The 16,325-nt window shown below is 41.8% G+C and overlaps 2 protein-coding genes across 2 annotated transcripts; one reads left to right on the top strand and one right to left on the bottom strand.

Annotated features, from left to right (window-relative positions):
• Nucleotides 1-1,837: 1,837 nt before the first annotated feature.
• trub2 (TruB pseudouridine (psi) synthase family member 2) lies at nucleotides 1,838-7,318 on the bottom strand. Its single transcript, XM_080000363.1, has 8 exons — nucleotides 7,189-7,318; nucleotides 5,889-6,023; nucleotides 5,538-5,612; nucleotides 5,384-5,445; nucleotides 5,173-5,254; nucleotides 4,792-4,864; nucleotides 4,069-4,205; nucleotides 1,838-3,446 (listed from the first exon to the last, which is right to left on the bottom strand). The coding sequence occupies exons 1-8, from the start codon at nucleotides 7,304-7,306 to the stop codon at nucleotides 3,127-3,129; spliced, it is 1,002 nt and encodes a 333-aa protein (XP_079856489.1). The 5' UTR covers nucleotides 7,307-7,318; the 3' UTR covers nucleotides 1,838-3,126.
• Nucleotides 7,319-7,424: 106 nt separating this feature from the next.
• Nucleotides 7,425-9,503, top strand: hdhd3 (haloacid dehalogenase-like hydrolase domain containing 3). The gene is made up of 4 exons (XM_080000368.1): nucleotides 7,425-7,589; nucleotides 7,978-8,026; nucleotides 8,157-8,491; nucleotides 8,924-9,503. Exons 3-4 carry the CDS (start codon nucleotides 8,162-8,164, stop codon nucleotides 9,317-9,319), a joined length of 726 nt encoding a protein of 241 aa, XP_079856494.1. The 5' UTR covers nucleotides 7,425-7,589; nucleotides 7,978-8,026; nucleotides 8,157-8,161; the 3' UTR covers nucleotides 9,320-9,503.
• Nucleotides 9,504-16,325: the final 6,822 nt, after the last annotated feature.

Below are 16,325 nucleotides of genomic sequence, written 5' to 3'. Positions count from 1 at the left end.
GTCTCAATTCGGTGCTATTCATTTTTATCTACGATGAATCCATAGAAGGAAGTATATTATTGCATTTTGTTTTTTATTACGGCAACAATGAGTCACTTTTAAAATGCGTCTCTGCAGGTAGTTTGAGGGCACGTGAAAACCCCCGACCGAGCCACTTCAACGTGGTGATGGCGGGAAGCAGCAATGTGGGCAAGACCTGCTTCATCAAAAGGCTTCAAAGCGGAACATTCAGTCCAGATTTCAGTTCCTCGATTGGTGAGGGTCCTGTTCTTTGTGCGATTCATTCAGCTTCACATACTATATGTATGTGGAGGTTCCCTCATATGTTCTGTGTCCGTGTTTTAGGCATTGACACGTACGTGCAGGCTGTGGAAGTGGATGGAAGAGAAGTGAAGCTGCAGCTATGGGACACCGCCGGTCAAGAAAGGTATTTACATTTCTATAATCTGTATTCAAGCCTCAAAAGAGAACAAAAAAAAAACAAAAACAGGAAGAGAGCATTGTTTTTTAAATTGCATTTATTATTTAACTCTCTTTTTATTGTGGATTGTTGTCATTGAAAGGTTCCGCAGCATTACCAGACAGGTCTTCCATAAAGCCCAAGCATTTCTCTTGATGTACGACATCAGCTGCGCGCAGAGCTTCTCTGACGTCCACTACTGGCTCAGCTGCATTCGGGTAGGCTTTCAAAGGCTCAATGAATAATTCAATTATGAATTTATTAAAAAGTATTGTCGTTTTAGTTATTTGATGTTGTTTTTGTAGTTTTCTTTCCACATTTGGATTATAAGAATGCACATGTAAATATACAGTACTAAATTTCAGGCTTCATACATACAATACTCCATACAATACTGTACTGCTTACAACCTTGACCCATCTATTCCTGCTGGATACCATTGACCCCCTAACATAAAACACTTATGGTATCGTCGTATCGTAATATTGTAATGCAACCTGCAATAATTAAAAACAAAATGTTTTGTAGGAGGGTGCGGCAGAAGATGTGATCATTTTGCTTGTTGGGAGTAAGAGTGACTGTGCAGAACGCCAGGTTCAGACATCTGAGGGCAAGGTCCTGGCAAAGGTGTGCTCTGAAAATATTTTTATCAATACAACAGATTTGCATCTTTCCAATCACGTGTATTTTAAGTGACGATCCCTCATGTGGACCACTTTAGAGGACGTCGATTGCGCTTGAAAATGTGTTCATTTGTATTTATCCTTTCGTAGGAGTACAGCGTTCATTTCAAGGAATGCAGCGCCGCCACAGGGGAAAATGTTCGCGACTGCATGGAAACCGTGGCAAGGTAATGCAATCTTAATCGGTCGCCTGTGTTTTATTATTAACTCCACATCACATACACAAACACACATTTTGACATTTCACGTGTTGACCTGTGTTGTGTGTCTCCGTGTTTTTGCTCAACTGCGATGTTGTGTTACTGTCAGGATGTTGAGTAAAGCATTCCACACCAAAGAGGACGCCGTCGTTGTGCAAAAACTACCCCAAACCAGAAAATCCACTGGCTGCTGCTGAGCAAGATGCACTTTGTGCCTCCAGTGGAGTAAACCTACATGTTTTTATTGGTGTGATTCAACTTTTAATAATGTTTGTATGCTGATGTCTCACTTCAAAACTTCCTAGGTGGTATAAATGAAATGAGAATTTTTTGTTTTGTGACACATTTAAGAAATACATTCCAGGAAGTTGTGTATGATTTTTTACACACACACACACACACACACACACCGCACCCACACATACAGTATACACACACACACACACACACACACACACACACACACACACACACACACACACACACACACACACACACACACACACACACACACACACACACACACACACACCAGTGTGTCGTAAACTGAATTTGCATATTCTTTTCTAGCTCCCTTGATATTAATGTATTAGAATGTATTAATAAAATAAATATAATTAGCCAAGATTGTAGATAACATTTACGATGAATTGGTAAAGTTACATTTTAATTTAATGGGATTAATGTGACATTTGTCCCAATGAATGGGGCATTTCATCACATGCACAAGGGGCTGCGTCATGAAGATGGAATTTATTAATCACTTGGAATGGTCTGCTTATTCATTTTCACTGTTCTTATGCAACATGTATTTTGGTGATTGTTCAATTTAAATGTATATATTGTAAAATATTATCAGTTTAAAATTTGTTTGAAGACATTTGATCTTAAGGTTCTTGTAAGATTGCATTGTGGCCACCAGAGGGCAGCACTGAGCTACAGTTGTATCATCTGTGATTGTTAAGGAAAACTTCCTCCATGAATCGTCATGCCTTGTTTTATGTGTTTAAAAAAATAAAAAAGTGTTATCCTGAAACATTTCCCTTTGCAATTTGTTATTTTTTGTGAGTTTTGAGTTCCTCAGCGAAGTCTCTGTAATTCATTTGTTACAGTTCTACTCTACTGCTTTTTCAAATGATCACATTCAAGCAATATTCTATATTTTACAGCAAACCATTAATGTCAGCACCCTCTAAAGATTCTAATCCAGAATGACGTGACGGCGTCAGAGTTGCTGCAGGTTTGCCGTTCTACCACGTTCCAAAGCCGCTCTATTGGATTGAGATCTGGAGACCGATGCCATTGGACTCCACTGAACTCATTGAGACTGTAGCTCGAATGCAAACAAAAGAGCAAAACTGGATCAACCTGCAACATTTGTAGGTTCAAGCCTTCACACCCTTTTTCTCAGTTTCCCACTCGACATTTTTTTTTCTTCCAAAATACTCAACTAGAGTAGGAGTAGCGTGTCAGCCTGCTGGTGTACGAGGCTGTGGCTTAATTTTTATTAGTAGCGCTCGTGTCAAAGGGAACCCGGTGACGACCTTGTGTGTAAGACGATCGGATGACTTTCAGCGCTTTCGGGTTCAAATCCCAATTTTCCCTCCAAGTCACCGCCGAAGTTCCTTCAATCAGATGACGGAGGAGACGGACCCGCTTTGTACGTCTGGGCGGTCCAGAGAGAGCGAGATGAGCCGCAGTACGAGGATTTTCAGGACCCCAGGAACTCGAGCGGTGGATGCGGAGCGAGCCGTCGAAAGCGCCCGGAGGACGGGGGCCGAGCTCACGGTGCGACCCTGGTCTCTGCATCCGGTTCAGTTTGTTGACTCGCAGAGTTCGCATCGATTTGGTTCGGTTCTGCAGACGGGCCCCCGCTCGGCGCGCGGCAGCGTTTAGCTTGTCTTTTGGAGACATGATACTGTTGAATGGCGAGCCTGACATCGGCAGCAGTCCAGTGCTGGCGGGTCAAGGCTTCGCGGAGCGCGAACGGCCCGTCGCGGGTGCGCCGTACCGCCCGGCACGCCGCGGTGCTGCGCAGCTCCAAGCCAATCTCATGCACCACTTTCCGTAAATATTTTTGACTTTCATTCAAACACTGCACTTCTGTAAGGAGATGCAATTGCAATGTCAGGCTAGAAAATCTTAAATGTGACGAACGATATGTCAGAGCATATTTTTAACAAGTCAAAGCCCTGTCCAAACTTATATGGACATTTTTTTCCAAACTAACATTTTCCTCTAAATTTTGGCTCCTCATCCACACACAAACGGTGTTTCAGGTCACTAAAACAGATATATATATATATATATTTTTTTTTTAATTCCGCTTTCTGTGTATCCATGTGAAACGGAGCGTTTGGGGAAACGATGACGTCAAACCTCAATTCGCGCTGGCCCATTGTTGCTTTGTGTAATGACCGTGCGCATGAAACACCAAGCACAACAGATACATACCAGTTTGTTTACGATTGGTGAGCACTGCTAGGTGTCATTACAAGTTTACAACTTATCTTAGCATTGCTGCAGCTGCACCACTTCACCGGCACGCGAAGGTGTCATTTCGAGACCGTTTGGGCGTTTGTAGCCTTTCTACTTAATTTATTTTAACAGAGGAAAATATCCGTTGGGGAAAAAAAATCTGTGTCAGTGTGGACAGGGCCTCAACCTATGTACAGCATTTTGTCAAAACATTATTTTGAGGTGTGTTTGGAATGAAAATATTTACCCAAAGTGAAGTGAGGCGGCTGAAAACGAATGCAACGCAGGCCCGTCAAGATGGGAGCAGATTTCCCGTCTGGACCCAGCAGACCTTGCGCAGCTAGCTCGTAGGCCTCCTGCGACTGCATGTCAATGTTGGAATACCTGCGAGGAAGCGCACAGCAGAGATGTGCGGGATTTACTTTTTACCATATCATCTGATTCCGACGGATTAAATCTCTGGTGTCAAGTGTTCCATCAGTCTTCAATGGGGTAAATCTGTTATCATCACTTATCCCTTTCATTATTTGAAAAGGGGCCATTCCACAATCACTCTCTCCCGCATGAGTGTAAAAATGTCTCACCTACAGATTAGAAGTCATAAAGTGGATGCTCTGACTAACCGAGCAGCATCAACCTGCCACTTTCGACATACGCCACGACCAAATTGTTCCTGTCATTATATTTTTTTAGTGACTGCTTGACTTGACGAAGAAGACTTCAGCCTTCATCTGTTAAATGACTTAGTGTTTCTTTACAGTGGAATGCCCGCCAAGTGCCGTGTTTACCTGTGTCGACTGTAAATGTGCTCATGCTTGACAGTTGTTACTGTATATTATATGAGATGTACAGAACTCAAAGTAGTTGTTGTCTTACAAAAGGAGAATAATCTGTTAAATTTGATCTTGATGTGAAATATGTTTTTATTATTTTATATGGAAATGTTTCTTAATTTAATTAATGAGCTTACATTAGCAGGGCCTTTTGATTGGCTCCCTGCAACATGGCCAGGACTCTCTCCAGCTTATCCTGCGTGATGTGATCTGAGGAGCACATTAAAAACCACAGATAACAATCAGTCAGAAGCATTTATGCAGCAGAAACTAGCTGAATGTAAAATATTATATATATACATATACATATATATATATACATATACATATACATATATACATACATACTCCACTTCGCAAAGTTATTATAACTTCTAATATCATAACATATTTAATTTAACTTTGTTAAATGAAATGCTCGAAAACATACTTCATATAAAAGGTGAAATATTACATCACTATATAACCAATAATTTAAAATATCTTCATGAATCGAAATCAAAGGTAAACAATCACACCATAAGTAGATCTTTCCACAATCCGGCCCGTGTGAGAGAAGTCGTCTGTTGCAATCCCAAATTCACCTTCCACAGTATAATCCTGAAACAAATAGACAATGCGGATACAAATGTAACTAAAGCAAAATAAAGCACTATCTTCTTGAACTGTATCTCACATTTAACTGTGACTTTCTACTATTGAGGTGAGCACAGCTGAAGAAAGGCTTACCCGTGTGACCCTCGTCCTGTATAGATTGTTCAGAGCCTTGTTTCCATTCCCAACTCCAAGAACTAAGTGTAGAGTAATTCAACATACGTTAAGGGACCTCTTAAGAGGGCAAAAAACGACATGCCATAAAAATAACCTCCTGTTTCCTTCTTACCCAGAACTCCAGAGGAAAATGCGTCTAGACGATGTCCCACTCCAACTTTGATTTGTCGGAACTCTGGTCCACTAACTGCAACAAAACAGTATAGTAGTGGAATAGCATCTGTTCCAATATAAAAGTTCAGCATTTCTAAACTTAATGTATTCATGCACTACAATAAGAGGCCCTGCAAAATGACATGACTGATATAACAATGTATACATACTGTATATATATATATATATAACAACAGCAAACACAGTTTACACTACAGGAGACTTGGACACCACTAAAAGAGGGTCGATGCTGCTCAATCAGCTAAAGCACAACAACACAAACTCAAGATGCACAGTAAAGTGAACTCACCCAGAGGATGTTCGGCCAAAACAGGCACTGAGACGGCAGAGAGCGTGAGGGCAGTGGATTCTGCGTTGGCCCTGCATGGCTCTGCTAGAAACTTGACAGCGTGAGGAAGGGGCTGCGGCGGGATGGAATTCACACCTGGTGACGTGAAGCACAACGGTGATGGATGATTGAGTCACTGACTGCTCGTGAGGTAATCAAATGCTAGATAATAATAATAATAATTATAATGCCAATATTTATTTGTGCAGCACCTTTCATACACAACATGAAGATAATGATAATAATAAAATGTAATAAATAATAATAATAATATTAATAATAATGGTAACAATAAATATAGCTGCAGGCAGCAATACACAGGGTCCAGTTTAGCCATGTTATGTACATATGACAAGTTTCCGAGATTCCCGAATATGCGCTCTGTGATTATATCCGGGGACGTTTGGAGCTGGGACTCTCTCCGACTGTGTCGGACCAGACGTCATTGAAAATCGCTCTTTCTTTTAATCGCTCTCCTTTTGTGGGGATGGGGGCCATGCTTGGCTCGGGTTGGGAGGAGGAAGAGTTTGAGGACAGGGCCGGAGCCGAGGAGAGGGCGCCAGCGCTCCTGCTGTACGATTAGCTGTTCGCGTCGTATCTTTGTAGGTTGAGTAAAACGGGCAACATCGGAAATAAATCTGATAAATTTGTCATCGTTATCGTGGAAGATTTTATCGTGAAAGTTATCTGGATCACCCCCGCCCTAGTTCCTCCAAAGGTTCTTTGAACTTCCCTCGAAGACGCCTTCTGTGAACTATTACAGTTTTCGGAGCACGAGTGAAGAGTTTTCGGAGTTTCCTTGAGCATCGGCTCAAGTTGTCTGTCTAGGCGATGCGGATGAGTTCCAAGATACAAAGTTTGGACTTGTATAACTTCGGATGATGTCACAAAGCGGCCCGCTCCCGAAACGAATCAAATAGTCGCAACGGTTTTCTACTTCCGGTGAAATTACGACAGATTTTCCACTCATTTCTGCTCCAAATGTAGATCGAAATTAATCAAACTCGAACGACGTCCGAAGCATCCCGGTTCTAACGAGACCTCAACCATGTCCGTTGTCGTGAGATACGTTTTTTCAGGATTACCATTATCTTAATTATTGGTGTAAATGTATTAGTCTGAACTACTCTAAGTCAAATTGTGATTTAGACGGCCTTCTAGGTAGTGTGTGTGTGCAGTCTCCAGTGCGATTTGTCCTTTGATTCCTACTTGAAAGATAAACCACAGTGAACAGACCCCGTCGTGAATAAAACCTCCTTACCCTGCAGAAGTCTTGTCTCTATCTGGTCTCGCACAAGCTTCCAGTGGACACCGGGAGGTTTGTACACACAGAACAAGCCCTCGAGTTTATAAAACATCCGAATGGACCGAGTCGCCATAGTTTAAACACCGTGCGCGCGTGCGTGTGTGTGTGTGTGTTTTCACCTTGCGTGTTGACAGCGCATGCGCAGGCTGTATTTCTACTTCCGTAATGCTGCCCACTGCTGGGCCGGAGCTGCAGCGGCGGAGTGAAGCTGTTCTGTCGCGCAACAGCAGCGGAAAGAACGACACGTCGGAGGTTGAAACGCTGATTCGACGCGGGAGTGGTGAAAGACAAGTCACACGCTTTCGTGTTTCCATCGCTGATGGGAGTTGGACGTCGCCCGCGCTGCTAGTGCAAAGGTAAAGCGTGAGTCGAATGACGTCGGCGTCGCGTACGAAACTCTAGCACGCTCTCGCGAGAGTTTGGCGGTGCGTCTCCTTTGCCCCCTCAGCTCCCTTCGTTGTTGTTTAGCGTTTTGCAAATGCACTTCTTCTCCAAACTACCATTAAAAGTAATGTGTTCATTTAATGGGTTGAACAGTATTATTCAACATTTCGGATAATTCATTACACCCTAAAGTGGTTCTCAAACGTGGGGTCCTTCAAAGCGTCTCAGGGGGTCCCTAGTAAAAACCATAATAATAATTGACAAGATGTTAGCGCTGTTAGAGAACATATTCAGGCAGATATGCAGGAGTGGAGTATGTCCAACAATAAAGAAATCCTTAGCGCACATAATCCTTCTCAGTGACTTTCAGAACCAAGGGCTCGTGATCGCTGGCACCAGAACCTGACAGGTAGGCAAACAGGTGCAATAAACAACACAGTTTATTAGTCTTGTGGCCTACACCCATGATCCATCCTCACTCAACATCCATATAATTATCGTCCCGTTTGTCCTCCAAAATTATCGACTGACCTTCCCAGGTGCGATGCGTGGCCCGTTGCAGTGGGTGCTGTGGGACGTGAAGGACACCCTCTTGAAGGTGCGCCGGTCCGTGGGGGAGCAGTACTGCAAGGAGGCCGAGAGAGTGGGCCTGAGCCTCAGCCCTGCGGAGGTGGACGCCGCCTTCCGCCTGGCCTATCGCAACTGCTCCGCTCAGTACCCCAACTATGGTCTCGCCCAGGGCCTGGACGGGCGACTCTGGTGGATGAGGGTCGTTCAGGATACTTTCTCTCGGTGCAGGGTTCACGATCCGACCCTGTTGAACACAATGGCTCAGAACCTCTACCAGAACTTCTGCAATGCAGAGAACTGGGAGGTGGGTGGAAAATAATATTCTGGTGTCACTAAATTTGTATGTGTGTTTGATTTTACTAGTTGTTTTTCATTTGCAAACTTTCATAGGTTATCTTAAACCCGTAGTATGCAACGTTCTTTCATGAAGTCAGATGTCGGCAGCTAAATCAAGCTCCACAATGTATGCAACAGTATTTTACTGTATCTGGCTAGAGCTTTTTGAAGAGTAGCAAATAGCCACAGGCAATCATTGACGAAAAAAAGAAACATAGCTCTGATTTAATATGTATGCAGATTTTATTCTGTATAGACTGAAAGCATGAATTGGAAGCTCATTTTATGCAATGGTTATTGACATCGTTCACAATAGTGTACGCGGGAGATTGTAGAATACATTTAAATCATGATTTTCACAATTCTGACAGTAATATGTGCAATCCCTATGCCTGCTTAGGTATTCCCAGACTCAAAGAAGGCACTTGAGGGTTGTTCTTCTCTGGGACTGAAGATGGGTGTCGTGTCCAACTTTGATAGACGTCTAGAAGGGATTTTGCAGGTCTGTGGTCTGCTGACTCACTTCAACTTCCTGGTGACATCAGAGGAAGCGGGTGTGGCCAAGCCCAACCCAGCCATCTTTGAGCAAGCTCTTCAGAAATGTGGGGTGCCAGCTACCAATGTAGCTCATATTGGTGACCACTATGTGTATGACTATCTCACCTCACGTGCAATGGGGATACAAGGGTACCTTGTAGATCGGCAAAACAAGCATCTTCACTCTGATATTCACCCAAAGCATCGACTAAGTTCCCTTGATGAGCTACTTGTGCAGCTTCCACCACTCATGCATTGATGGTTCGGTTGGAAAAGTCATGGCAATGGCAGTTATGAAACATGCTATTTTATGGATGCACATACTGTATGTCCTGTGCTGTGACTACCCGATGTTAATAGTTATGATGGGTCCAATACAGAGGACACCTTTCCTCACAGGAATTAGATTCTTCTGCTGTATTAGAGTGTTGCATACAAAGGGAAATCATAAAAATAAAGTGAAATAATCTCAAATTCTTCAGCCATAGTATGCTGTAACAATGTAATAAATAAGTAGGTTTACCGTATTGCTCAAGCAATGTCTGAGGAAAATGGACTATTATGTAGCACTCTTCAAACCGCTCAAAAGTGATTTACAATAGATGCTTCTCCTTCATCCACTTACACACATATTGACACTGACAGAAAAGTCAGCCATGAATGTGGCATGCATCAAAGTTGCATGTAGGCATGCTGAAGGTGCAAACCAGCAACCCTCCAATTGCCAGACCTTTTTGTTTTGTGTGTAGGCCTCTTGAATAGATGTTGACCAAATTGGTAATTTGGTCTGTCAAAAGGGGATTGATGACTAGTGAGCCAGCCACATTTATTTGCCATTTATCACACCAAGTCATGACTTGTGTAAGTGATTTATTAAGCCAATTCAATTTATTAATGACAACTGAATGTGTAAGCAGCATGGATCAACCTTAAAGCCAGTAACCAGCATTAGTTTTCCGAATAGGTGGACCGCCTATTTATGTCCATCTTTTTTCCCTCAGGCACCTCTACAGAATATCTTATGGCCATATTTAACAAGATGCCAGTGTGATAACCATTCCACATTTGGATGGGAGGAAAAATTATTTTTTAGTCTTGTAAAAATATTAGAAGTTACCCAAGATTTTTCTTGTGCGTAGTGAAGCAAGAACAAATTGAGAAACGGATGGAATGTTTAATATCCCCGTAAACATCCACACATTAATAAGGTGTACAGCATATTGATGTTGAGTTGTAAAATTGATCCTGTCTTGTTCTGATGACAGAGCATCCATTATTATTAGAGCCTTCCATTATTCAGTGGTAACTTTAGTGGGGGAGAAGATTGGCGGTAGCCAATCCCCAATACTCAAATACTCTTTATTTCAGACCATCTGTTAGAGACTGATACTGGGATGTTAGGATGGGTTTAGGAGGCCAGAAAAAAACTGTGGTAGAAGGCATTGCCATTCAAAGTAGCCTCTAGCCTCTTACAGGGAATAGGGATTGAAACTGTTCCAAAAACCAATGTCAAGAGTAGCACTAGGATCTCACGGGGAACACAAAAAGGTTTTCAGGTTAGCGCCCCCCTCCCCCCCTTGTATAAGGTGAAGGAAACGCATTTTTAGCAAGACAGTTTTCCCCTCAGTTACCTTATATTCTATTCATCTAATTTTGTTTCCAGTGCTCTGCTTCACATGCTTAAGCCTATTGTGTATCTTCAGGGAAGCACGTACAGAAGAGCTGCTTATTTCAAAGCTGGCTTTAGTAGCTCAGCCAGACGGCTCTAAAGGGCTCCACAGAAATCCAATTGAAAACATAATGGGATTGGGAAACAAAACGAAGCTCCTCACGGAGACAGTGAAAGGGAGAGCAGAAAATGTACAATATATGGTGAGAGGAAAACTCATGAAAGTCCAATGATGTGCCACAGAGGGGGGGGGGGGAGATTGTATGTGGCACTATCCGAAACAGGGAGAAGATGTATGCTTTCCCATGGACAGGCACTGATTAACGGAAGTCACCGATAATAAATTAAGTGACAAAAAACACCAAACTGGCCCAACAAAACAAGCAACCAGATATGAAAGGAGATGACTGAAGCCTTTCCTTGAGCACTAAAAGCACTCAGGAGGTAGGCTCTTTGTTCAGTTGTGCCTGAGGTGCAGGGTTTTATTCCCAGATTTCTGTGTCTTAAAATATTCAGCGGAAGAGTAAAATGGACGCAACTGAGATCGTCGAAGATCACGCAACGGCTGGGGTAATGGCCCTGAAGGAGCGGGCGACGTGAAGAGACAAAGACGTAAAGCGGATTGAACAGCGCTTGGAAATTCAGTTCATTGGAAACAAAAAAACACAAAATCACATTACAGATTTACAGGCCTTCCAACGCTGACAAAAGAAATGAAGCATAAATCTGGCAGCTAAAGGGTTAAATCATGAGGGGATAAACAGTAAGAATTACAGACACCTCAGTTTACATCCTTTTACAGACTCCACTATACTGTAAATACATATCAAATTCCCATGAAGGATTTGGACATTTACACATGTATAGGGTCTGTAACAAAACAATGTCATGTTTTAAGGAATACCATTACAACATATTGTAAGCTGCCAAGTGTAAGATCCCCTTGGACAGTACATCTTGGCATTGAAATCACTCCATTCAGTCATTACGTGGTGACAGTTGCCATACGTAGAATATTGTTGCATAATTATCTGACCTTTTCCCCACCCTTTCATATTTACCCGAAATACACACACACACAAACACAATCTATTGGGTTTAATTCTTAACCCCTGTCAATATTTTGTATTCTGTCCGCCATTATTACAACATTTTTACAACAGGGTTGACTTTTCAGACTTGTTTTAAACTTGCCCTCTCTCTTAAAAACCTACTTCAAGGCAGTCGGAGGCAATTCTTCGGGAAAACAACTCTAAATTGTGTCTCCAAATCGTTTGTGCGTGTGCCAAACGGTGTCAGGATATAACTGAAACACTGTAAATATTTCTAAAACATGATCAGTGAAAAAAGTGTCAGCATGCATAGGTGAGTGTACAAGTGTCACAAACAGTGCGTCACACGTGTCTTCCCTTCAGTGCTTGTTTAGGCATAGCAAGAATTTAGTGCATTTGGCATCTCATCCACGGATGCTTTTCATGTGTAGACCTTTATAAGTGCAGTTAGAAAGTGACAAATGTTTTGAGATAAAAAAAAAAAAAAAGTACAGTGTTACCAGACAATAATGCGTTCTTAAGGAATTATTTTTTGTTGCCATTCAGATGTTACACTGAATAAATAACCTTTTCATGAACCCGCAAACACTTTAGATGTTAGAGATGAGCTCAACAACACAAAAAAGAAACGTCACAGAAAAGTGTAGCTTCAGCAAGCCACGGACCCGTACGATACTAATTAATACTTAGATCATTCATTTTGAAGTAAGATATTATATATATATATATATATCCAACCTCAAAACCTGTACATACACACAATGAACAGAAAGTCTATGCATGGTGGTTCCTAATCCATCATGATTATTGGAAGTAGTCCAAGTCAGTCAGCAATTCCCCATTTTGTCGCGTGAAGTGAGTTCAAATCCCTTGCTTAAAAACACAATAAAACTCTTTAAAGCGTTGGTTTACCCAAAACTGCTTGGTAAAATTTCTTCGGTGTTTGATGAAGATTCTGATGTAAATGTGCACAATATTTAAAAGACAAGAATGGGAAATAGGGTCCACTGACTTTCGTAAATAAGATCACAGTCAAAAATAAATTATCCAAATCGATCTTTCCTGATGTCCTTTGTCAATCCTCATCTCCCACTTCCTTTAGGAAATCCATAAATAGTCTTCCATCCCATGCTGAGCTCTGCCTATAGGATCTGGCAGCAGCTCATTCTTTCACAAGCTCAAAAGAGTCTGCATTCACTTTGGTTTGCTTCCATTTTCATCAAATACAACTGAAGTGAAGGTATTCCTCATTTCCAACTCCACAGTCCTAATCGGTGCCAATAAAAGTCACTGGACATTATATTTACCTTCATAATCTGGTAGGTCTGTGTTGACCATGGTGAAGGCAATGCTTCTTCATAACTGGCCAGGAGAACAGCACTTTAAAAAAACAAACAAACAAAAAAAAAAACCAACAACACACACTCACACACACATAACCTTGAGTGCATTCCTGATTGGTTCCAGGTGGAGAGATAACTGAAGTAATTCAGCCAGCGATGGAAACATGGCCCATTGTCTTCTCACACAACTGTAAAGAAATGTACAAGGAATTACTGAAGGATTAAACCTATAAAGGACGCATTATATCGACAGGATGACGTAACTCAAGGGCTTCTATCTAAATTAAAATACAAAAATCGATGTGTATTTTTGTCTATTTGCCCACATACAGCCACGTCTCCCTTTCTTTGAGCTGGAGCTCACATCAAAAGGTGGCCTGGATTGCAGCGCTCGCAGTTAATAAGGCTAATGTTATGACAGAAGGCTAAAATATTAACTTTCATGTTTTTTGGAGATAATTAAATACATTTGACCTTGAGATATAGTTTAGCACTGAATCTTAAATGCCAAAAGCTTGGGACGTTAGAAAGGAGATTGATCACGCTGTTAACATACAAGATACTGCATCCAAGCATTCACTATTTATTTACATTATATGCTATGACAATAGTTAAAACATTAAGATGCACCTTAAGTGCTGTAGTCTGTGATTTGCCAAACATTAAATAGATCCATAAAGCATAATGATGTTGGAAAATAAGTATTTTACTCTAATAGTGTAAAACATTGTGTTGAGATTAGAAAAATAAATATTGTTGCAGAAATCTATAGTTAATAGGTTTACGTTTTGCATATCAAAAGAAATATAATCTCACCAAGTGATCACAGTCATGGCCTTTTGAAAACAAAACATAAAGGTAACAAATTATCAAACAATTTGTGACAGTACCACTTTCTGAAGGACAAAAGGATGCACCGCCCTTTAGCATGCTGGTGGACTTCTCGGGAACATAGTGAAGTATGTGGCTACGTCTTTGATAGTTCCGCCTCCACCAACAGCTGGGAAAAAAAAAAAAAAGATCCAATTCACCATTTGAATGCTCTGGGTAGAATTTCACAATGGGCAATTGCATCATTCAAACCAATTCCTCTGAAATATGACAATACTCTTTCCACTCAGCCTATGCAGATGTATGATTAGTTGGGACGTTAGTAAAAAAAAAAACGTGGCATATCGGTCAAAAAGGTCACATCGGCATAAATGAAAATGAGAAGTTACTGAACCAGTTGCTCAACCGAAACGACAGGAGTAATGATTCACGGTTATCAATTTCACAGGATTAGGATACCTGGGAATGGCACTTACTGTAGAAGTGTACAGAACAGCATCGTCAGCGCACATCCCATCACACACAGCACCAGCACCGTGCCGACCGTCTGCTGACGGTGATTCGTCGCTACGACTGCGAGTAGGTCAGCGTGCTCACACCTTATCCCAACAAAACCTGGATGACACCTGCCACACAACAAACAAAAAAGTCATTTACACTATTGTTATCCACATTAAAGCCAAAGACTGCAAATCGACAATTCAGCTCCTTATCACTAACTCACTAAAAGAATCCTCCCTGAATCTGTGGTGGTAAAACCTATAGGCTCATGGTGGTGTAATGGAGTTAAAGTTACTCCAAAAAAATTTGTCTCGGCAGTAAAATCCCCAAGAAAGTAAAGCATGATAAAAATGAGGTAACGTGTCAACCACAATCAGCCACAATAAAGCCTTCCTAAAACTAGTACACATTTAAGTCATACTTTCTCTGCAAGTGTATACTTACACACATGACGGTGTCTCCGCCAAAATTAGGAAGCGACAAGAGCCATGAAAACAGAAATGGCTGTGGGAGTCTGGACAGTCATCGAAATGAGACCGAACAGCCGCTGCCACAAACTCTGTGATGATGAGAAAGAGATTAGACATTTTCGGAGAACCTCACATTTTGCACAGGAGTTTGAGACGGTAGTTTCACTTTTCCAAAGACTATATGGGCAAAGGAAATTCTCTAAAACCTGTAAAAAAAAAAAATGCCCCAAAATTCCACTTGGTCCACAATCAATTTTTAGTTAGTGAAAAAGCTGGCGTTTATTGGAAACTCTGATGCCGTCAAAAAAGTTGAGTGCAGTTATTATACAGTGTACAGGTAAAGATAGCCTATGTCTTGAAAATCTTTAAATAGCATGTGTTCAATCCTAAAGCTGACACCCACGACAAGAAGGACACTGAGTGAACACAAAAAAACCTCAGTGTCCATGTGTGCTACCCTGCACCCACTGTTAAAATGCAGTATAAAAAAAAAAAAAAAGTGTTGAGTGTTGTCAATCACCCCCGTTAAAGAAAGTTATTTGAGAAAATAACTTCCCTGCAGGACCCACAATTCCTTCGCGCGATGTTAAATGAATTCTGGTCAGCAAGTTATTTTGCATCGTCAAACAGTGAGATGACGACGACAAAGCAAATGGTCGTCCATGTATGTGACAAGGGTTGTGTCGTCAAGAGATAAACCGACCCAAACAAAAGCGCGTATTTGTTTCCTGGAGCAGCCAAAACAGAGGTCACAATGTGGTCATTAAGGAGCCGGAGCAGCCAGACAGACGGCCGCATAACAACCGTTGTCACACACTCCATTCCAAAAAGTATGGCGGCATTTGGATTCCAGCCTATATGTATTATCTCCTTCTTTCAGACCCTATAAAAGCCTTCTGTTGTCCTGGAGGCATCTGCCCAAAAGCCCCTCTCCCTTTTCATGTGATTTTGGCAGTAAGACGAGAATACTATTCAGAAGGAAATCAGCCATTAGGGGGGTGTATGGTGCCTTTCAGATAATGATTAAATATTGCATCTTCAGCATGTGAAACACAGAGCACAGCCGCCATAAACGCAAGTCCCATTCATTAAAATAAGTTAAAAATATTATTTTGTCTCTTAATACAGCACATTGGTTCATCTTTCCAGTGGTTTCAACACCCACAGATTTATGAATTAACAGAATAATGTACAGAGACTTACTCTTAACTGGATGGAGGCTGGTGGGAATAGAGGTTGTGGTGGTCGTGGTGCTGCTGCTGCTGCTGCTGCTGGCGGTGGTGGCGGTGTAGGTTGGAGGTGGAGAGGTGGAGGTTTTGGGACCACTGGCTGTGGTGGTAGAGATGGTGGGAGCACTGGTTGTGGTGGAGATTTTGGGAGGACTGGTTGTAGTGGGGGC

This window comes from Zeus faber, assembly GCF_960531495.2.
Source record: "Zeus faber genome assembly, chromosome: 5".
Classification (NCBI taxonomy): domain Eukaryota; kingdom Metazoa; phylum Chordata; class Actinopteri; order Zeiformes; family Zeidae; genus Zeus; species Zeus faber.
Note: the sequence above shows the minus strand (reverse complement) of the source record. Positions and strands in the feature narration are given on the sequence as shown.